The 22,718-nt window shown below is 49.4% G+C and overlaps 1 protein-coding gene across 1 annotated transcript in view; it reads right to left on the bottom strand.

Annotated features, from left to right (window-relative positions):
- The window catches only part of CORO2A (coronin 2A), a 100,250-nt gene that overhangs the window by 10,504 nt on the left and 67,028 nt on the right, over positions 1 to 22,718 (bottom strand). The window contains exons 3-7 of the mRNA XM_060236982.1: positions 20,532 to 20,648; positions 17,767 to 17,916; positions 15,394 to 15,573; positions 10,826 to 10,942; positions 2,070 to 2,174 (exon numbers count right to left, since the gene is read on the bottom strand). Coding sequence (XP_060092965.1) covers positions 2,070 to 2,174; positions 10,826 to 10,942; positions 15,394 to 15,573; positions 17,767 to 17,916; positions 20,532 to 20,648 — 669 coding nt within the window. The remainder of the gene's footprint in view (positions 1 to 2,069; positions 2,175 to 10,825; positions 10,943 to 15,393; positions 15,574 to 17,766; positions 17,917 to 20,531; positions 20,649 to 22,718) is intronic.

The raw sequence follows: 22,718 nt of genomic DNA, 5'->3' as shown, positions 1-22,718 counted from the left end.
ACTCGTGGGCGTTCAATGAAATTGCTGAGCAGTCGGGTTAGAACGGATAAAAGGAGGTACTTCTTCACCCAAAAGGTGATTAACATGTGGAATTCACTGCCACAGGAGGTGGCGGCTACAAGCATAGACAGCTTCAAGAGGGGGTTGGATAAACATGCAGCAGAGGTCCATCAGTGACTATTAGTTATAGGGTACTGCTGGAACTCTCTGTCTGGGGCAGTGATGCTCTGTATTCTTGGTGCTTGGGGGTGGGGGCACAGTGGGAGGGCTTCTACTGTCCTGGTCGCACTAATGGACTTCCTGATGGCACTTGGTTTTTTGGCCGCTGTGTGACACAGAGTGTTGGACTGGATGGGCCATTGGCCTGATCCAACATGGCTTCTCTTATGTTCTTTGGTTCTGTGAAATGGGGTCCCTAAAAAGGAACCCCCTCCTCAGAGGCACTACAAGGCTCGCTTGTTTGCCAGGGTTTTTGAGGGGATTTGAATGACAGCCATCTTTTGAGGGAGAGGAAGGGAGAGTTGGAGCTTGTTATTTTGTCCTGCGGTTATTTTAAGCTGCCTTGAACCACGTGGAAGGTGAGGTATGAATAAGTAAAAACAAAAATCTGGGATACAGGCTCAAATCAACATGTGGTCCAGGAGCATGCTGGGTAGCCGTGGTCCCTCACCCTTGCTTTATACAGCCCTAACATGGCTCTTAGGAGGGCTTCTGTCATGATCTGAGCTGTGCCTTAGAGGCTTGTGGGCCCAGGAAAGCCTGAGTGGTAGTACTGGGAAGGGCCTACAACTCCCAGAAGCCCTGTAAGGTTTTGGCACCATTTTGAGCCAATCAGAGGAAGAGGAGGGCTTGAATAAAAGGCCTGGGAGGGGGGAAGCCTTGGTTTTTTTCCTAGGAGGCAGAGCCGAGGGAGGAAGGGCTACTGCAGGTGGGAGACCCTCACCCTGAGAGGAAGGGTGAGTAGGCCCAGGTCTGACTGGGACAGTCTAGGGACAGTAAGTCCAGACGCATTAAGGAATTTTTAAATTTCCCCTTCACCCCTTTTACTGCTCAATGCACCTTGTTTGTTTATATTGCACTGAACTGATCTGTTAAATAAACCTTTTGTGTTGTTGTTCACTCTGCCTGGTCCTCCCACCTGTTATTTGGCCTAAGCTAAAGGAGGCCTGAAGGGCTTAGGAGGGTAGTCCAGGCCTTCTCAAGGGGGACCCTTAACCCAGAGTGGTGGCAGCATTTGGTAACACCCCCCTGAGTCATGACAGCTTCCTTGTTTCTTCAACCCTTGGTAAGGTTGCCAGGTCTTCCCTGCTACTGGAGGGCGGGAGGACAGGGGGATAGGGCTGCTAGATCCAGCTTTGGAAACTCCTGGAGATTTGGCAAGAGTCTGGGGAGAACAGGGGCCTCAGTGGGTACGGAAAGGAAAGGAAAGGAAAGGAAAGGAAAGGAAAGGAAAGGAAAGGAAAGGAAAGGAAAGGAAAGGAAAGGAAAGGAAAGGTCCTCTGTGCAAGCACCAGTCGTTTCCAACTCTGAGGTGACGTTGCTTTCCCAACGTTTTCACGGCAGACTTTTTACGGGGTGGTTTGCCACTGCCTTCCCCAGTCATATACATCCCCCCCCCCCCCAGCAAGCTGGGTACTCCCTTTACCGACCTCGGAAGGATGGAAGTCTGAGTCAACCTCAAGCCGGCTACCTGAAAACCCAGCTTCCAACTCAGGTTGTGAACAGAGCTTAGGACTGCAGTACTGCAGCTCTACCACTCTGCGCCATGGGGCTCTGGGGCACAGAAAGCCTCTCCAAAGTAATCGTAACATACAATCATAACATGAATCACTGAACAAGAGAAGGTTGGTTTTTTGAACATTCTGTGTATTCGGTAGACCACTGACGAAGACAGAGATGGCAAAATGCATTTGGGCCTCTATGGGACAACGGGAGGGTTTCACATGTTGTGATTACCCAGGGGCATTTCCAGCACGTTCATCAAAGGGTCTGGGGAGTGGGTGGGTAAGGAATCCCTGGAAGATGGTCACAGCACTTATTCTGACTTCATGCCAGGGAGAAGAACTCACCTTGCCCAATACATACAGCATGCGTGTGTCAGCATCATAGAAAGGAAACAAGAGACCCGAGGAACCATCAATGTCCTCTTCTACTAAAGGCACAGAAAGGTCACCCTGAAGAGGAGGAGATGTAAAATAGCTGCAGTAAGATTATGAGATACTTCTACAATGAGAAGGCTGGGGGGGTAACTGGTTATGAAGATGCACCTCAAGAAGGATTTGGGGGTTACCTGTGGGCAGATGAGGCTGAGTTCTCAGTGAGGCAGACTGGAAATGGAAGCCTATGTGGTTGAATCTTCCACCCTATGAACATCCCTGCACATAGAAAACTAGCAAGTTCTACCTCTAGCTTTCTCCCTGAGATGCTAGATTTCTATGTGCAAGTGAGTGGGTAAAGAGAAATAGCATTCAGTCCTGTGAGGCACCACCAGGTTTTCTGCTTGCAATCTGACAAAATTCTGCCTGCATAACAGGTTCTACCCCCTGGCAGTGAGAACTAGACCCATTTGTCACATCAATACCCCAACTAAGTCACCTCTCTGAAAGCTTGTGAAGAAATGCACATAATGTACTGCTCGAGGGAGGTTCAAAAGGCAACAATTTCATAGAATCATAGAGCTGGAAGGGACTTCCAGGGTTATCTAGTCTAACCCCCTGCACAGTGCAGGGAATTCACAAATACCTCAGACCCCCAGTGACCCCTGCTCTGTGCCCAGAAGATGGCAAAAATCCTCCAGCATCCCTGGCCAAACTGGACCTCAGGGCTTGGAGAGGAAGACAGAAAGAAGAAGACTGCAGATTAATACCCCACCCTTCTCTCTGAATCAGAGTCTCAGAGGGGTTTACAATCTCCTATATCTTCTCCCCCCCACAACAGACACCCTGTGAGGTAGGAGGGGCTGAGAGAGCTCTCCCAGAAACTGCCCTTTCAAGGACAACTTCTGAGAGAGCTATGGCTGACCCAAGACCATTCCAGCAGGTGCAAGTGGAGGAGTGGGGAATCAAACCCAGTTCTCTCAGATAAGAGTCCGCCCACTTAACCACTACACCAAACTGGCTCTCACCCTATGCAAGGGCAGCCAAACTAGCACCTGAATTAAGCCACTGTGATTGGTTGGACTGTCTCCTGTGCCTCCGACTATGACCACAGCATGCTCCGTGCAGGGCTCAAGCAGCCTCCCCTCACTTCCTCACCCTGTGCCTTGCTCTGAGATAGAGGTTCTCACCAGCTGACCTCCACAGGACATGCCTCCCCCAGCCAGCCTGTACAAGCCGTGTGCATTCCCTGCAGCTCCCAGTTGGGCAAGGGCGCAGGAGAGCAGGGAAATGGGGAGGGAGCTCAGAAATACAAACTAGCCTTCTTTTGAACTTCGGAATTGGAAGCTGATCACTGCAGGCTGAGCTCCAGGAAAGGTAGAAGGGGAATTGGAGCTTACATCCAGGTGGCCCCCAGCCTCTCCAGCTTCTTGCTCTCACCCCCATGGCCCATCCCCCCGTGACTTTAACTACGGGCCTGAGGAGGCAGCCCCACTCTGCAGACCACCAAACAATCCCATTTAAAAAAAAAAATCAAACCCTTCTGCTATTCCATGGCTTGATACGGCACACAGTAGATTTGCACATTTAAATGTCTTCCTGATTTATATTCTTTTAAAAGTGGCTTACAGTGCCTCTCAGGGCTTGAAATACATGAGGCATGGCAACTTGGGAGCACAAAAAGCTAATGTTCCTGCCATCTCCATGAGATACGGAGCTTTCCCATATTCTCCCTTTCCTGGTTTGTGTGTTCCTGTTGCTGGGGGCGGGGGGGGGGGGGTGTGTGTGTGGAGTGGTGGTGTCTGTTCCACAAGTGTTTTGCTCCCTCTGGTGGCCAATTTGATATTACACTCTTTATAGTAGACATAAAAAGGAAGATATGCCAAACTTCACATGGTGTAATATTGAATCGAAAATGAGAAGACAAATGATGCAAATGAAAGCAGACTCTGTTGTAGTGTACAACCAGGAGCAGTTCTAAAAAGAATAAACAGGTTGCTTACCTGTAACTGATGATCTTCGAGTGGTCATCTGTGCAGTCACACACATGGGTCTTGCCGCAGGCAACGGATCCATACCTCGGAGCTCCAATAGCTCGCCTATAACGTCTTTTGGCGCGCTTTCCTCCCGCTCTGGGGAGCAGGCAGCGACCGCGCATGCCTGGAGCGGGGGGAGAGCGCCCATTCCACTCAGTTTCTTCCAGCCGCCGCCGGCACTGACACTATACAAGGTTAAGGAACAATTACAAGAGGCCAGCAGCGGGGAAGGCTGGGTGGGCGTGTGTGACTGCACAGATGACCACTCGAAGATCATCAGTTACAGGTAAGCAACCTGTTTATCTTCTTCGTGGTCTCTGTGCAGTCCCACACATGGGTGACTAGCCAGCTAGATGACCTGGAGGAGGGTGCTGGTAAAGAAGAAAGTTAGTCACAGGAAGCAATCAGATCATATGTAATCACGCAATCAACCATCATGTGACATGGTATGCAGCGAAAAGATGGAAGCGAATGCACTCACCCCTGGCTTCAGTGGAAGATGGATCTGAGGACCGCTTGACCGAAGGAGGCGTCACGTCTCGCACGAACGTCCAGCGCATAATGGGAGACGAACGTGGATGGAGAGGACCAGGATGCAGCCGCACAAATGTCCTCTAGAGAAACGCCTTGTAGAAAGGCCGAAGACGTCGAGACCGCTCTAGTAGAGTGGGCCTTAAGGCCTTCGGGCAAAGGCTGTTTAGCCAGTTCGTAACACAACCTGATGGCACTGACTACCCACTTCGACAGACGTTGGGTAGAAATTTTAAGACCCTTGTGAGGGTTTCCATAGGCCACAAACAGGTTAGGGTCCTTACGGAAAGGTTGTGTACGGTCAAGGTAGAAGGATAAAGCCCTTCTAACGTCCAAGGAATGCAGGGCTCGTTGACCCTGGTCGGATGGGTTGGAGAAAAAGGTTGGTAGAGAAGTTGAGGTAGATAGGTGGAACTGGGAGACAACCTTCGGCAGGAACGCAGGGTCCGGTCGCAAAACAACTTTGTCCTTGTGGAAAATGGTGTAGGGAGGATCGTGGCGGAAGGCGCATAAGTCACTTGCCCGTTTGCCCGAGGTAAGGGCTACGAGCAATGCTGTCTTCCAGGAAAGAAGGTTGAGGTCTATGGTAGCCATAGGCTCAAAAGGGGTTTTCATCAGGCAGGAAAGGACTAACGATAAACTCCAAGTCGGAACAAAGGGCTTAACAGGTGGGTTGAGGTGCAACATGCCTTTAAGAAAGGACTTTGATAAAGGATGGGAGAACACAGTCTTGCCATCAATCGGATTGTGGAAAGCAGAAACTGCAGAAAGGTGAACCTTCAAGGAGGAATAACAGAGCCCCGATTTCTGTAGAGAAAGCAGGTAGTCCAGGATTAGGTTAAGTGGTGCCGATTCCGGCTGCAGATGGGAAGATGTCGCAAAGGAACAGAAGCGCTTCCATTTACGCTGATAAGAAAGTCTCGTGGAGGGCTTTCTTGCGTTGAGGATGACATTTGCTACCTCTGTTGAGAGGTAGGTGGATGTATTCTCCATGCAGCCAGGGCCAGGACTCGAGGGTTGTGATGGAGAATCTGACCGTTGGCTTGAGAAAGGAGGTCGCCCGCAGGAGGAAGTCGGTAGTAAGTGTGGCGTGACAGTTGGAGCAGCCGCGTGAACCACGGTTGCCGAGGCCACCATGGTGCAATGAGGATGCAATCTGTGCCATCCCGAGCTATCTTCACCAACACACGTGTCAGAAGAGGGGTCGGTGGAAAGAAGTAGTGAAGGGGACCTGTCCAATTGTGCAGAAATGCGTCGTTGCCCCTCCTGCAATAAAACTGAGGACACTTGGCATTGTTCCTGGATGCAAAGGCGTCCACCTTGGGTGTTCCGAAGCAACGGAAGATGCGCCGAAGGTAGATCGGATTGATGGACCATTCGTGGTCGTCTATGCGAATCCTGCTGAGGGAGTCGGCCAGAATATTCTCCACCCCGGGAAGATGAATGGCAGTCATGAATATGTTGTGCTTGACACACCATTCCCAGAGCAGCACGGCTATACGGCAGAGACGGAGGGATCTGGTTCCCCCTTGTTTGTTTATGTAATAAACAGTTGCCATATTGTCCGTTGAGATCTGGACATGTTGGCCCCTTATTAGTGGAAGAAATGATTGAAGAGCTCTGTGCACCGCGATCAGTTCTAAGCAGTTTATATGCATACGGCTCTCGGCGGTCGTCCAAAGTCCTCTGACAGTTTTGTCCTCTAGGTGGGCTCCCCATCCCCCCTTGGAGGCATCTGTTGTTATCGAGGCCGTCGGGGAAGGCGGTAGAAACGGCTTGCCCTCGAGGAGATTGTTGGGTGCAGTCCACCACGTGAGAGATAGAAGCACTCTGTGCGGAATAGTGAGCAGAACAGCTTGAGATTGAGTTTGAGGGTGGTAAGCTCGGACAAACCATGTCTGTAGGTGTCGCATTCGCAGTCTTGCAAAAGGAAGGACAGATGTAGTAGCGGCCATAAGGCCCAGCAGGCGTTGGATGGTGAACGCAGACTGGAGAGGCTGTTGTTGAACTGACTTGGCTAGGGCAATAATAGTGTGTGCCCGGTCCTCGGGAAGGAAAGCTCGATGCAGGGAGGTGCAGAGAAGGGCGCCTATGAACTTGAGGTTCTGGGTAGGTGTTAGGTGCGATTTTGATGCATTTACGCGAAGGCCCAGGGAGCGCAGAAGAGTGAGAGCTGTGTCGAGATTGTGCTCCAATTGCTGTAGTGTCGGGGCCACCAGGAGCCAGTCGTCGATGTATGGGAAGACTGGGATGTTCCGAGTGCGAAGTGCAGCTGCCACAACCGCCATGCCTTTGGTGAAAACGCGCGGCGCAGTGGAAAGGCCGAAAGGTAGGGACACATATTGGTAGTGGTCCGGGCCCATGGCAAATCGCAGATACTTCCGATGTTGAGGTCGAATGGTCACATGGAAGTAAGCGTCCTGAAGGTCTAGGGAAGCCATCCAGTAATTCCTGGGAATAAGGGGCAAGATGGACTGCAGGGAGATCATTCTGAACTTCCTGTATGTGATGTACTTGTTGAGCTTCCTTAGATCTAGAATGGGACGCTTTCCTCCATCCCTCTTGGGAACTAGGAAGTATCTTGAGTAGAAGCCTGTCCCCCGATGTAGGGGGGGAACGGGTTCGATGGCTTCCTTGTTGAGCAAGTCCAGAATCTCCTGACGGAGGAGAGGAGACGGAGGGGTAGCTGTGAAATAGTGGTAGCGAGGTGGAGAAATGAACTCGATTGCGTAACCTAGGCGCACGATGGTCAGCACCCAGGAATCGGTTGTTATCGAGTTCCAAATGGGAAGGAAAGGTGACAGGCGTGTTTGTAAGAATGGTTCGGGAAAGTCAAAGAGACTGTTTAGAAGGAAGGGAGGACTTTTTAGGCTGTTGTGACCGCGGCCTCTGTTGAAACTGAGATTTCTGCTGGCCAGTCTTCCTCTTCCAGAAATCAGGACGCTTAGGTGACCTTTGGCGCCTTTGAAAAGATGGTCTCCAGGGCTTTGCACGGTTGGACTGCTGGGAGAACGGTTGGGAAACTCCCAAGCGCTTAGCGCGCTTACGGCCGTCATCCACCGAGGCGAGGACCTCGTCAGTGGAAGCATGAAAAAGGCCGAGGCCATCAAAGGGAAGGTCCTCGATCTTTTGTTTAATGTCTGGTTGTAAATTTGTGGACCTCAGCCAGGCGTGGCGACGTAAGGCAACAGATGACGCAAAGACTCTAGAAGAGCAGGAGACAGCATGGCGTATGGTGTTAATCTGCTGCTTGGACACTCTAGAGAGTTCTGATACCAAGGCAGAGGCCGTTCTTTGGGAGGGTTCAGGAAGTGCAGGAATAAGAGGTGTAAATTGGTTGGCCAAGTTGAAGACGTAAGCCGAGAAATAGGCTAAGTAATTGTTTAGTTTAGAATTTGTAGAGGCAAGGTTGAACATCTTTCTTGCCAGGGTGTCCAATTTTCTGCCTTCGCGGTCAGGAGGTGTCGGATGTCTGGACGGCTTGGCCTTAGTTGCCGAATGTACGATAATCGAGTTGGGTGCCGGATGAGAGGCAAGAAACTTGGCTTCAGGAGCGTGAACTCTATAAAGAGAGTCAAAGCGTTTTGCGGTTGGTGGGACCGAGGCAGGCTTGTCCCAGGTTTCACGGAGGCCCTCGAGGTGCACCGGAAGCATAGGGAGCAAAGAGCCAGGTGGGAAGTCCGTTTGCACGAGGTCGTGTACAACATCCGAGACTTTAGGTGAGTCCGACGGAAGAGTAATGTTGAGGGCTTCGGCCATGGTGGTTATTAGATGGAGATAGGCCTTGGACGCATCTGACGGAGAAAGTCGAGGTTGTGGCACCGAGTCCGAGGCTACCGAGTCAGGGCGGTCCTCGGAGTCAGACGATGCTGACGATTCATGATCGGAGTGGGAATCGTCACCGGAAGGAGGATGTGAAGGCCGGATCGGGTCCGAAGGAACGGTCTTCGGTTCAACCGTCTGAGCGGGTTGGTCTGTGGGGGTGGAGACCGGCGGGGCAGTCGAGGCCGAGGCTGATGGAGTGCGCGGTCTAGCGTCCTCTGGCTGGTGGTGGTCCCGGGATCGCTGAAGCTCGGAGAGACGAGCGCATTCGCGAAGCCTATCACGGAGTCGAGGAGAATAGCGAGAGTAGTCAAGCTCTCGGATCCGATCCCGAGGATGGTCATGTTCTCGGGTCCGATCTTGATCGCGGGATCGAGAAGAGAGGTCACGGTCGAAGCCACGGCGTGACTCTCGGATCCGATCTCGAGAGTAATCACGGGGTCGAGGAGAAGAAAAGTCGCGGTCGAAACCTCGAGACCGTGGAGAATCGCGGAGGCGTCTGGAGAAGTCACGGAGTCGATCACGGGGTGCAGGAGAGTCCTCGTAACGGTAAGGGGAATAACCTGAACCTTCCAGAGATGGAGACCGAGAAGGGCGATGAGTACGAGAGTAGTAACGGTCATATCTTGGAGTGGCATAGTAGTCGCGGTAGTAATCCGAGGAATCGGAGTCTCGGCGCCGACGTGGTGATCTGGAGCGGCCCTTGATGAGCGGGGACCGGGATCGGGCTCGACGAGGGGGTGAGCGAGAGTGATCCTTGTTTGAGGCCTGAGCGGCTGAGTCCTTGTACAGGGGAGAAATCCCGATGTCTCGGAAGTCCTTATACAGGGGAGAAATCCCGATGTCTCGGAAGGATCCGATTCGAAGCGGAGGTTTAAGGTAGGTCTGCGTAGACTCGGCTGTGAGATCGGGTTCGAGAAAGTCGGTCGGGACCACGCTGTGCACTGAAGGCGAACGAGAGTGGACTGGAATGACCTCCACTGCTGTGGAAGTGTGAGGCGTCAGTTGGGGCATGTCTGTGATGACGTCCGACGGAACCGACAACTCAGGCGGAAGGGCAGGTCGTGCTGGAGCCGCAGGATCCATAGACGTCGAAGTCGAGGTTGGAGCCTGAGGCTTCTTAGGAGCCGAGTGCGAGTGGAGTTTCCTCGGAGCCGACTCGGCCGATCCGGAAGGACGAGATTTCTTGTGCGCCGGATCCGTAGATTCGAGATGGCGCGATTTTTTCGAAGCCTTATGGCCGGTCTCGGCGTGCTTCGAAGACTTTTTATCGGACTTGTGCCTCTGTTTGGAGAGAGACACGTCCACGTCCGTAGACGCCGAATCTCCCGCTTGCTGTTGGGGAGGCGGCGAGTCCGATGCGGGCATAGCCCTTAAGGACAATTCAATCAGGAAACTCCGGAGCCTTGCCGCACGGTTTTTCCGGGCCTGCTTTCCGAAATTCGCACAATGAGGGCAGGAATCAACTCGGTGAGATTCGCCCAAGCAGAAAAGGCAGTGGCTGTGGCCGTCTGTAGTAGGGATTTTGGTCCCACAGCGCGTGCACTTTTTGAAAGTAACCTTCCCTTCCATGCGCTCCGGACAAGGGAGGGGGGGGAAGGGAGAAAAGGGGAAAGATAGCGCAGAAACGGGTTTTTTTTTTTTTTTTTAAATTTTCCGGGACGAAGCGAAGATATAAAAGAGAAAAATACGATACCAGTTGAGGAAAAGGTGAAGAGATGTAGGTAAAGGACGAGCTAAGGAGGAACGCAGCGAGGAAGGTGTTGTCCGGGCGGCGGTAGGAAAGAAACTGAGTGGAATGGGCGCTCTCCCCCCGCTCCAGGCATGCGCGGTCGCTGCCTGCTCCCCAGAGCGGGAGGAAAGCGCGCCAAAAGACGTTATAGGCGAGCTATTGGAGCTCCGAGGTATGGATCCGTTGCCTGCGGCAAGACCCATGTGTGGGACTGCACAGAGACCACGAAGAAGATCAAGAAGATTCCTCCTGGCAGAACTGCATGCAAAAGACGTACAGGTTATACAATCATTTCAAAGGTTCTTTCCTTTGTATCCTTTGCCTTCTTTACCTTCATTTTGCCTTGTTGCAGCCCCCTCTTTTCTGTAATGTCTAATGGATCGCCAGAAGGAGCAAAACACATGAGGAACAAACACCACCCTCACCCCCGAAGCAACAGGAATACACAAACAAGGAAAATAAGAATGTAAAAAAGCCCCTTTGTCTCATCCTTCTTGGCAGAGAGAAAATAAGCTACTGTCCAGTGTTAAACAGCACCATCTTTGGGCAGCAAGACAGTACCCCAGAAGGGAGGAACTTTCTGCATAGCAAAAGCTTGTGTGACTCACCTGGTCCCATACTGCAATTTGCCTGTTATTCCACCTGGACGTCCCCGTGGAAACCAGCTTTTTCAAATTTCCTAGAAACAAAACTTTATTCACTCGGTGGGACCTGTTGCTCGCCTCCTGCAAGAAAACATGAGCCGTCAGCAACAGGGAATCCAGCATATCTCCTCTTTATTAAGCTCACTGACTTTCACGACACATTTCTGCAGTGTGATCCTAGGTCACCCAGAAAGCTTCCATGGCAGAGCGGGGATTGGAACCTGGGGCTCCTAGATCCAAGTGCGACACTTGTAACCACTACACCACACCGGCTAAATAATGTCGAGCAGCAAATGGGCCAGAGCCTCAATGCCAGGAAGCTACATATCGCTGGTGGGAGGGTCAGGGCAGGATTAACTGGCAGCAGGGCTGAGAATGGGATTTCGGTAGCTAAGATGTGTAAGGGGGGTACACACTGAGGTGAGACGGCAAGAGAGAACTTTGGGAAAGCAGCCTGTGAGCAGGGCTTTTTTTGCAGCAGGAACTCCTTTGCATATTAGGCTACACCGCTCCCCCCCGATGTAGCCAATCCCCCAGGAGCTTACAGTAGGCCTGTGCTAAGAGCCCCATAAGCTCTCGGAGGATTGGCTACATCAGGGGGTGTAGCCTAATATGCAAAGGAGTTCCTAATACAAAAAAAGAGATATGCCTGTGATACTCCTGGACTTACATCAATCCTAGTGTGGATTTTGATGCAAAATTACAGGAGATCCTGACCACAAATCTCCTTGGACTTTTACGGATATGGCAGATCCGAAGTCCCATCAGACTTTGCAAAGATCTTAAAGCAACTCATGCATACCCAGAATGGGATCCAGTTGTGATCTGCAGAGAGCTCTTGTCAGGAAAGCATTCAGACCAGAGACCCTGGTGGAAGACTGAGGTGGTACAGCCCAGGGAAAAAAATCACAACATGATTCTGTCACCTGTGTACATCAGTGCCTTCTAAAGAAATGTCCCTAGAGTCCATTCAGGCGGGTAGCCATGTTGGTCTGAAGCAAGATAACAAAGTGTTGAGTGCACTGGCACCCTTAAGCTTCTACCTAGAATTAAACTTTGTTGGTCTTAAAGGTGCCACTGGACTCAAACTTTGCTCCTGGAGTTCATTGTCACTCTGACGGCAGTAGGCATGGACATTTGGAATTTGGTTTGTGATTTCAGATATTTGCAAATGCTTATGAATGTAAAGATCTGCCCTTCAGTAGCTGGGACATTTCCTGATGCAAAAGAATCACTCATCTAATCATCAGAGAGCTCCTTTGCTCCCAGAGGGAATTGTGTTAGTTGTGGACAAGCCAGCAGAGGGAGCTCTTGCAGCTTTGACAAAGGAAGGATGAAATGCTTTTAGTCCTAGCCAATCGCTGACGAGCCACCACAGCCATCATGAGTAACCAGGCAGACTCTGGTACAGTCAGATATGAATCCAGTGTTTTTACATCATTCTCCTCTCCTTCATTTTATGCTCATAATAACCCTGCGAGGTAGGTTAGGCTGAGAGTGTGTGACCGTCCTCAGATCACCCAGCAAGCTTCCATGGCAGAGTGGGAATTCAAACCTTGGTCTCTTAGTTGGACAATCACGGCACCACCCTGGGCTTTCATTAGCCTCACAGCTCCACAAAAATCATCCCTGCCTGTCCAACTTCAACCCAGATATATAGATAGCCATTAACATTTAGATACAAGACACGAAAATGCAGGCTGTCCTGTAAAAACACCCCGGATGGAATGAATGAATGGCCATTGTAGTCCATACACAGAACCTATTCCTGGACTACAGCGTCTTGGACTGCTGGATTTCAAAATGGGCCTTTACAGAAATGCTCTAAAAGCTGTGGTTCCAAACCTTTTCGGTAGGGTAACCCACGAGTCCAAATTCATTTGGTATGGTGACACATCCAAGGATGGCCCAAGGTTATTTGGTGCCCTGAGCAAACTATGGCCTTGGCACCCATCTAGTTCAGCATTCCATTTTCTACAGTGGCCAACCAAACGTTTTGAGAAACCAACAAACACTGCACAAACCAACAAACATCGCAGCTGCCCCCTTTATGACCCCCAAGCAAGTGGTGCTCTGACATGAAGAAGAAGAAGAAGAAGAAGAAGAAGAAGAAGAAGAAGAAGAAGATGATGATGATGATGATGATGATGATGATGATGATGATGATGATATTGGCTTTATATCCCGCCCTCCACTCTGAAGAGTCTCAGAGCGGCTCACAATCTCCTTTCCCTTCCTCCCCCACAACAGACACCCTGTGAGGAGGGTGGGGCTGGAGAGGGCTCTCCCAGCAGCTGCCCTTTCAAGGACAACCTCTGCCAGAGCTATGGCTGACCCAAGGCCATGCTAGCAGGTGCAAGTGGAGGAGTGGGGAATCAAACCCGGTTCTCCCAGATAAGAGTCCGCACACTTAACCACTACACCAAACTGGCTCTCACCAAACATGGCACAGCCTTTGAACATGGAGGTTACATATCCCAGCCTTCGCTCAGCCTCTCCTTCTCCATGACTCCCTCTAGTCCCCCTTAAGAGCCTAAGAAATTCATTCTAGTAACCACCAAGGCACATTTTACTTGATCAACATGCACATGCAGTGCTGTAAGACATGGAAGATACTATTCTTAGGGTCAGAGCTTGGTTTCCAGATACGAAGGAGAGCAATGGGGGGAAGGCAGGGGCGGCCATGAGGAAGGGCTGGCCCAGGGTGGCCAAACTGCAGCTCGGGAGCCACATGTGGCTCTTTCACACGTATTGTGTGGTTCTCGAAGCCCCCACAGCCCTATAGGCCAGCTTGGAGAAGGCATTTCTCTCTTTAAATCACTCCTCCAAGCCAAACTAGCCGGTGGCATGGAGAATATATTTAAAGTTAAAGTTGATTTCTTTCTACTTCTCCCTCCCTCCCCCCATCTATTTGCCTGCCTGCCTCCCCTCCGTTCTGTCTTGCAGCTCACAAACATCTCACGTTCATCTCTTGTGGCTCTTACATAAAGCAAGTTTGGCCCACCCCCCACCCCCCAGCTGGCTCATGACCCACTTTCAGAGGCTTTGCGACCCACTTTTGGATCGCGGCCAACAGATTGGGAAACACTGCTCTAAAGCTGCATGTTGCCATGCGCCCAGCCCCCGCACCTTGCCCTCTATGGGGACGAGAGCACAACTGCACCCATTGTTCCCCAACTAGAAAGCCACCCTGCCTCCCACCCTGCACATCTGCTTTGTCTCCACCTCCAGAGGAGGATCTTCTCCAAATCTCACTTACCCAGACAGTGCCATAAAACAAACTCCTGTTAGCACAACATCTGTCACGCAGTGAACAACACCCTAACCACCTGCAATGGATCTGGCAAACCCAGCTGTACTGGAAAGCATTTGTTTTTTAAAAAAATAGGTAGGCAGGAACAAAGAGGGAAGAGGTTTTGTTTTTTCCCCCCCTGAAGTGGCTTTGTTTGCACTGCGTTTGCAAGGTTTATGCAGCTGGAGACAAAAAGGAAGACTGATCTTGCACAACTGACTTGGCGCGTTAACTAACAATGGTGCAAAAGGCTACGGAGAGACAGACATGGATGGAGATTTTGTGTCTTGTTCTGCAGAAGCTCTGCAAACTGGGATGTCAGATGCATCCAATGGATTTAAGAGGCTGGCTAATTCACTAGCCAGGGGGGATACTTGCAAATACAATGTGCAGAAATGCAAGGGGGTATTCTATCAGCCATTTGGGGGCAGCAACTCTGTAAAAGAAATGGCAGAACTGCCAAGAATTCTTAGCCACGCCTTCTCCAAACTGCCACTGCAGGGGACCTGGGAGGGTGGAACCTCAATAAGTAAGACCAATTGTCTGAGCCTTCTCATGCTGCAGTAAGATGAATTCAGGTGGGTAGGTTTGCTGGTCTGAAGCGATAGAACAAATTTTGAGTCTAGTGGCACCTAGAGAACCAGTTTGGTGTAGTGGTTATGTGTGCAGACTCTCATCTGGTAGAACTGGGTTTGATTCCCCACTCCTCCACTTGCAGCTGCTGGAATGGCCTTGGGTCAGCCATAGCTCTCACAGAGCTGTCCTTGACAGGGCAGCTTCTGGGAGAGCTCTCTCAGTCCCACTCACCTCAGAGGGTGTCTGTTGTGGGGGAGGAAGGTAAAGGAGATTGTGATGGCTCTGAGACTCTGATTCAGAGAGAAGGGTGGGTTATAAATCTATGGTCTTCTTCTTCTTTAAGATTAACAAAATTTAATTCTGGCTGTGTGTTTATGTGTGTGAAACTCTGACCCATTTTGAACTAGGCTTGTTCCAGGTGGAGAGCCCTTTTGCTCCCAGCACTTCTGTCCATTTTTGCACAAGTTGCCCCAGAGCTGTGAGTTGGTGCGCCGTTCTCCTGTAGCAAGCAGAAACCACTTGTAAGAGGATCTTGCTTGCTGCGGAAAAGCAACACACCAACTGGCAGCTTGCGTGCAAACTGAGAGAAGCAACGGGAGAAAAAGGGCTCTCCACCTGGAACATGCGTAGTGCAAAATAGGTCTCTGTTAAAACCTCTTCGTACCTGTAGAAGGGTTCCTGCTCGGGGGTCGATGATCCGTATTTTCCTGTCCCTGCAGGCCGTGGCTAGGAGACTCCCATCCGTGTTGAAGGACATGGAGAGGATCACATCTGTGTGGAAGTTGATTGTCTTCACTGGGGTTTCAATGACAGACTCTTTGGTGTCGAGGTTCCAGATCATGATCTAAGGCAGAGAGGGAAGCGCACTTGTCAGTGTGTTTGCATAAGAAGCGGCACTGTGACAGCACCTGGCGGCATGCTTCTTTCCCCAGGCACTGCCCGTTCATACCCAGAAACGGAGTGGCCGGCATGAAGAGTGCAAGGCGTGCAGCACCCCGGGGTAAGCCGGTGTTACTGAGCAGCAAGGAGATGGGGAACGAGAGATGGGTGAAATGAGCAGACATCTGCTTTACAACATAATAGATGAAGAGGTATGCAATTAAGTTCGCCAAATATGACAACATAACCGATACCACATGTGCCAAATTCTTGGCTGAAATTGTCAAAAATTATTCTAAGCAAATTTTATTGTGCTTCTTAACCTTGTTTTAGCCTTTCATGCTTTGAACAGATACACTGGATTGTTGTTTGGCTGACAAGTCTCTGTTTATCTCTTTTGGTTATGCCAATAAAGGTGTGCTATAATTTAAAAAGTAAGCCAAATACTGCAGAAGCTGAAGCTAAATTCTGCAACCTAAATAAATTACAAAACAAAAAGCACAGATCCATGCTCCTTTGCATTTGGTGATGTTTCTGTAAGTGAATGTTGCCTGACACAATGCAAGAAGTAATTTAAGGCGCAGTAGCAGCATTCCCTCCAACCACTGGAAAAACATATTCAGCAACTGCTGTGGCTTGAGAAGCATGCAAATCATCAACCCATTTTGTAGACAGAGGTGCAGACAGAAACTGGGTGATGTCTGGACCCAACAGCATGCTTCTTCCTCATGCAGCCTCAGTCTAATCACAACAGGAAAAGGAGCTGCCGTACACTCTCTGGTTCATTATCTCTGTAAAGACTAGAAAGTTTGCTTTGCTGTTGTCTGAAAATGAAAACTGAGATCTTTTGGAAGTCCACCTCTGCGCCCCACACCAGGTTCTGCAACTTTTCTGTACTCCTAGGGAGCAGCAGTACAAATTTTTAAGGCTCGTACACTGCCTTCCCATAAGAAGTGCGCAGACAATGGCCCTGTTCACACAGAGTGTTGAGTCCATCTTAAACTGTCCCGGTTCTGTTCCGAATATCTTTTGTTCCAAATATTATCGATTAGACTGCCATCCATACGATGGTACCATGCAGTTCTTTTTTTGTTTCCTCCACTATTATGTGCATGAGCACATTATGCGCATATGCACATAGGTAAAAAACATTATGTAGTTATGTGGTTATGCGCATATCGCTAAGTAGTAAAAAAAATGGCGACTGTAAACTGGATGTCTGAGGCTCCTTTTGCTCTGGGACAGCCTTCAGACATCTGGAAGTTGGGGGAGGGACGGTGGCTCAGTGGTAGAGCATCTGCTTGGGAAGCAGAAGGTCCCAGGTTCAAACCCTGGCATCTCCAAAAAAGGGTCCAGGCAAAGAGGTGTGAAAAACCTCAGCTTGAGACCCTGGAGAGCCGCTGCCAGTCTGAGAAGACAATACTGACTTTGATGGACTGAGGGTCTGATTCAGTATAAGGCAGCTTTGTATGTCCATAATATTGCAGCAGAACTATCCAGACAGAGAAAACTACGAAGTGAAACCGGAGAACTAAAAAAACACCGCAAAGGAGCAGGTAACAAAATAATCTGGAGAAGGATTTGGGGTGGGGAGGGCGACAACGATTGACTACTGGGAGGCAGAGGTTGCTGTCTGATCAGCCGCTTTTAATCCGGTAGGAAACAGCAGAGACAACTGATTAAACTGTGCGTCTGAACAGGCCCAATGTATAATAAAAGCAACTCAAGTTACAAGGATACAAGCTGTCCTGGGAATGAACTGAACTGCCCTCCCCTTTCCCCATTTCTGCCCTGCAGTCACTGGCTTTCCCATCCTCCATGCCTGGAAGGGCTGGGTTTATGATCTCAGTGATTTGGAAGACAAGAAAGAAACACAGACACAAAATTCTCTTCCCAGGACACAGGCAACCTCCCTTTTTCTATTCTATGCACGTCCCACACAGGGCCATCTCTGCCACTAGGTAAACTAGGTGACTGCCTAAGGCGCTGGCCTTCTGGAGGCACCAAATTGGTTGCCCCCATGTTGCTTGGTGCCGTTTAACAGGGAGGGGGAGGGGTGCCAGAAGTTAGCCTTGCCTAGGGTGCCAGACAGTCTTCGGCCAGCCTGGTCCCACACAAAAAGACAGTAGAAATCAGAGTTCCCTAGATAGCAGCTCACCTTATAATCATAACCAGTGCTGAAAAGGATGTTGCTCGCAGTTGGGTGCCATTCGATAAGCCCCACCCTTCGGGCGTGACCCAGGAGCTCCTTCTGAGCTTGGGTGATGCTTTGCTTTAGCAAATGTTGCGGAATGTTCCAGACTTTCACCTGAGCAATACAAGGGGAGGCAGAGACCATTCTGTTAATCAACCCTGACCACAGCAGAAGCGGCGGCAATCAAGAGCTGTAGTGCTCAAGCTACAAAGAGGTGCTTGTAGGCTGTGGGGGAGATGGGGGAGGAGGTGCCCCCAGTCCACACCCAGCTAATCTTCCTCAGTTCACAACTTCATTGTGGGGTTCCCCCCCCCCCCTTAGTTATAGCCACCTGCCCACAATGCAAGGAACGAGGAACTAGAAGGTCAGAGAGTGATGCTCCACTGGGTCAACAGAACCATACTATGTACCCGGGAAGAGGGCACCAAATAAAAATTCTAACCCAGGGGTGTCAAACTCATTTATTATGAGGGCCAGACCTGACATAAATCAGACCTTGTCAGGTCAGACCATGTCAGGTTGGGCTGAGCCATGTGTATACCCATATAAGATTAGGTAGCAGAGATATAAATACAAACACAAACGCATTTTTAAAAAAACTTAAAACATGCTTAAAACATTAGTACTCATTGGTCTTAAAGATGTTTTCTTTGTATTTCTCCCATGGGATCCAGGGAACCGGGCAAAGGAAGCTCCGGCTCTTTCCTTCCTTCCCGAAGGGACTGGGGAGGGAGCCTCAGCCAATAGAAGGAAGACAGCCTTCGCTCAGTAGCTTTGCTGTGCTGTTGAGAAAGCCTGGCAAAGGCTATTCTTCCCCCCTTCCTCCCCAAGGGAGGAGCCTCAGCCAATGGAGAAAACAGAGGTTTTGCTCTGTAGCTCCTGTGCAATCAAGCAAGCCTTGCAAAGCAAGCTGTTATACAGAAGGAAGCAAGATATAAGGAGAAGGAAGCAGATGACAGCCAGTTGCTCAGGGGCCTGATAGGAGCCCTCTGGGAGCTTGATTCAGCCCCTGAACTGCATGTTAGACACTTCTGTTCTAACCTGTACTCTCTGGACATGGCCTTCGCAGAAAGTGCATTTTTTGTTCTAATCCCAGTCCAATTAAATCTTCCAATAAATCTGAATTCATTCATATATTTATATCTCACTTTCCCTGCCTTGACAACAGACCCAAAGTGGCTTACAACAGACTCCTCCCCTTCTCCATTTTATTTTCACTGTTCTTTCAAGGACCTCAGAATGGCATTTTAGCTTTTTAACCCACAGAGCCAATCTGAAGTAGTAGTTAAGTGCATGGACTCTTATCTGGGAGAACCAGGTTTGATTCTCCACTCCTCCTATAGCTGCTGGAATGGTCTTGAGTTAGTCATAGTTCTGGCAGAGGTTGTCTGTGAAAGGGCAGCTTCTGGGACAGCTCTCAGCCCCACCTACCTCACAGGGTGTCTGTTTGTGAGGGAAGAAGGTAAAGGAGATTGAAAGCTGCTCTGAGACTCTGAGACCAATTTTGCACTAGAGCTTTAATCCTGGTTTAACTCTCTGTCTCCAAACTGACTTTCTACACTAGAATCAGAGAAATCAACTTTACGACTCTATGATTCTATGGTTTTAGTGTAGAAAGTCAGTTTGGGGACAGAGTTAAACCAGGATTAAAGCTCTAGTGCAAAATTGGTCTGAGATTCAGAGTGAAGGATGGAGTATAAATCAAAGATTTCAGGTTTTCACGGCTGGTAACATCATTAGGGTTTGTAGAATCTTTCGGGCTCAAGTGCCGTGTTCTACTGGAGAAAGTTTTCTTTCCAGACGTTTTGTTCTCAGCTGCGGAGAACATCCTCAGTGGCATTGCAGCCGGAGTAGGCGCTCTGACCTTCTTGGCTGCTGTGCATTGAATCAATGCAGCCAAGAAGGTCAGAGCGCCTGCTCCGGCTGCAATGCCACTGAGGATGTTCTCCGCAACTGAGAACGAAACGTCTGGAAGGAAAACTTTCTCCAGTAGAACACGGCACTTGAGCCCGAAAGATTCTACAAACCCTAATGGAGTATAAATCCATTGTTGTCTTCTTCTTTACCCAAGTTAGGAAGAGAGATCGTGAGGCATACCTGGACCCCACAATGAACCAGGCAGGAATCTAGGGGGTATAGCACCCACTACCCCATACTGGCTCTTTGCCAGTCATCCCTTGGTGCCTTTCAAGCTGACACCACTTTTAGAACCTATGCAGATGCAATGTAATATCCTGTGCTAACCATGGACTGAATGCCAGGTGCTTTCTTGCAAGCTCTGCCTCACACATGAATCCCCCTTTCAATTCCCTAACTAATCATGGTCCAGTGGTATGCCAAAAACAGCACTTTCAGTAATTATTGTTAGCTCCAAATCAGTCCAGTTAGAAACTCTGGTGTGAGTTAACCAGGATTAGGAAGACCTATATAACACTAATTGCAATTATGAAAGTGAACTGAAAACTTGAACTTGAAAGGGGAAGAGAAGAGGCACAACAGACTCATCTCCTACACATGGCTGGGGGTCAGCAGGGATCAGATAGCATCAAATCTGCACCAGGCAACTGTGCAGCTGAGAGAGCCTGGCAAAGACTATTCTTCCCCCCTTCCTCCCCGAGGGAGGAGCCTCAGCCAAAGGAGAAAATAGAGGTTGTGCAATCGAGCAGGCCTTGCAAAGTAAGCTGTTATACAGAAGGGTATAAATCCAAAGTCTCCCCCATAAAACTCACAGTTGCATCTTCGGAGCAAGAAGCTATTACAAAGTCATCAAAAGGGTTCCACTTGATGTCCAGCACATTGCCTTTGTGCCCGCAGAAGCGAGGGTAGTGTGGATCGAGTTTTCCCGTCTGAAAAACAAACACAGGAATTCAGTTCCCAGGCTGCAGTGTCTACAGCAGGGGGTGGCCAAACTTGTTTTAACATAGAATAAATGTCAGATTGTTTGAGAGCCACAAGACATGAATGTCACATGTTGAAGGGAGGGAGGAAGGAAGGAAAATAGATGGGAGGGGAGGGAAAGGTGGAAAGAAAGCAACTTTAAAATGCATTCTCCAAGCCAATGGGGTGGTGGGGGCTTCGAGAGCCACACAATAGGTGTGAAAGAGTCACATGTGGCTCCTGAGCCTCAGTTTGGCCACCCTTTGTCTACAGTGAGGCTTGGCAACTGACATAGGCCAAAGTTTCCACAGCATACTTTTCTTCTTGGTTTTTAGCCCAGTAACTTAAAACGTTGGAGCTGCTTCCTACACATATCCAACCACCAGTGCCACAACCCAACTTATAATTCAATGGCATTACCTTTTATAACACAGCTCAGGGATAAAAATGACAAGGGCACATAGTTAAGTACACACTGGAGAGAAGGGCTGCAAGCAAAGTGTACACCAACTCCAGGTGAAATGTAATGCTTTAAGTATAATGGGAGGGGACTGAAAATACCAACAGTACATTCACTAGAGATCCATCCTTTTGTTTCCTGTGGCACACTCTGAAAAACCGATTCTCTCGATTTAGCCACACAATCACTTTGAGCTGGGGAAAAGCCAGCTGTGAAAGCAGCACCGACAGGCTAGTGCCCATACCATGATCATTATCATGCCCCAGCGCAGTTTTGCAAATATTTTTATACACTTCAGATTTTTTTCTTTGCAAGGTGAAGGATCAGTATGTAAATGCATATACATACAATGCACCTATAAAAACAAAAGAGACAACTTGCTGGATGCATTAAGGAAATAATGCAATAATACTGGATGATCCAGCATTTGATTTGCTAAAAGGCAGATTTGGAAAGCACGAGTTGCAGAACTGGGCTCGTGCCATAGGTAAGGAAATCACTGTAATTGCTCTTAACATCTGTTGTCTGTTTTTGCACTAAGAATCTAGTGGATTCTGAAATGTACTGCCCAAAACCAGGGGGGAAAGAGGGAAGTCCATCCATTAGATGCAATTAGGGCACCAGAACAGAGCTGGAGTCCAGTGGCACCTTTAAGACCAACGAAGTTTTATTGAGAATGTAAGCTTTCATTTGCTAAAAGGAACTGGGATGGAATTAGCAGCCCTACGCATAGAGAGAGTGGGCAGTGAATTAGTACGCAAAATAGTGAACATGTTTTTAGCAGATTAAAAGAATGACAAGCTGGGGTCTGGTAATTGCCGGTTTGGGTTGACTGGCTGGAAAAAACATCAAAGGCAATAAACATCAGAATTGGAGCTTGGTGTCAATGTAATTAGGTCTCTTAACTGTGAAGAGTAATAAATTAAGAGCCTGCTGTAATGTTCCATTGGTCTCCTCTAAAGCACCAGAGTTGGAGGAACTCCAAATGCTATCCTGTCGATATCCCCACTCACCCACCAGCAGGGTCACTTAACCTCCTTCCTGCCCCCTCCGTCTGCCAGGGGAGGGTCAGCCCTCTTTCATCCTCCCCTCCTCCCCACCACTGGAAGGCAGGGTCCTGGGCAGGCAATGGCTTCCCTGTGGCATGGAAGTGTGTGCCAGTGAAGTCATTTGCCTTAGTGCCAAAAATCCCTGGGCTGGTCTTTCATACAGTGACTCCCTTGACATATCAGGGACTGCAAATGCAGACTGAACACAGATGTACACCACCATGAACAGGAATGCAGTTCCGGCAGGCTTGGCATCAGGGGGTGTGGCCTAATATGCAAATAAGTCCCTGCTGGGCTTTTTCTACAAAAAAGGCCCTGCCCATGAACATCTGGAAGTGAGATATTTATGGCAGCTCTGTCTTGTACTGTAAGCCATGGGTGGGGTATATATTTCCATCTCTAAAACAGACAGAAATGTGAAATCCCTAGTCATTGTCTCCAGCTGGACACATGTGGTTGCCTGCCATTGGGGTTATGTTTTATTGTTTCAATAAGAGCTGAAATGTGTTTTTCTTCATGCAAAAACACAA

This window comes from Heteronotia binoei, chromosome 4 (genome assembly GCF_032191835.1).
Source record: "Heteronotia binoei isolate CCM8104 ecotype False Entrance Well chromosome 4, APGP_CSIRO_Hbin_v1, whole genome shotgun sequence".
Classification (NCBI taxonomy): Eukaryota; Metazoa; Chordata; class Lepidosauria; order Squamata; family Gekkonidae; genus Heteronotia; species Heteronotia binoei.
This window is presented reverse-complemented; position numbering and strand designations above follow the sequence as displayed.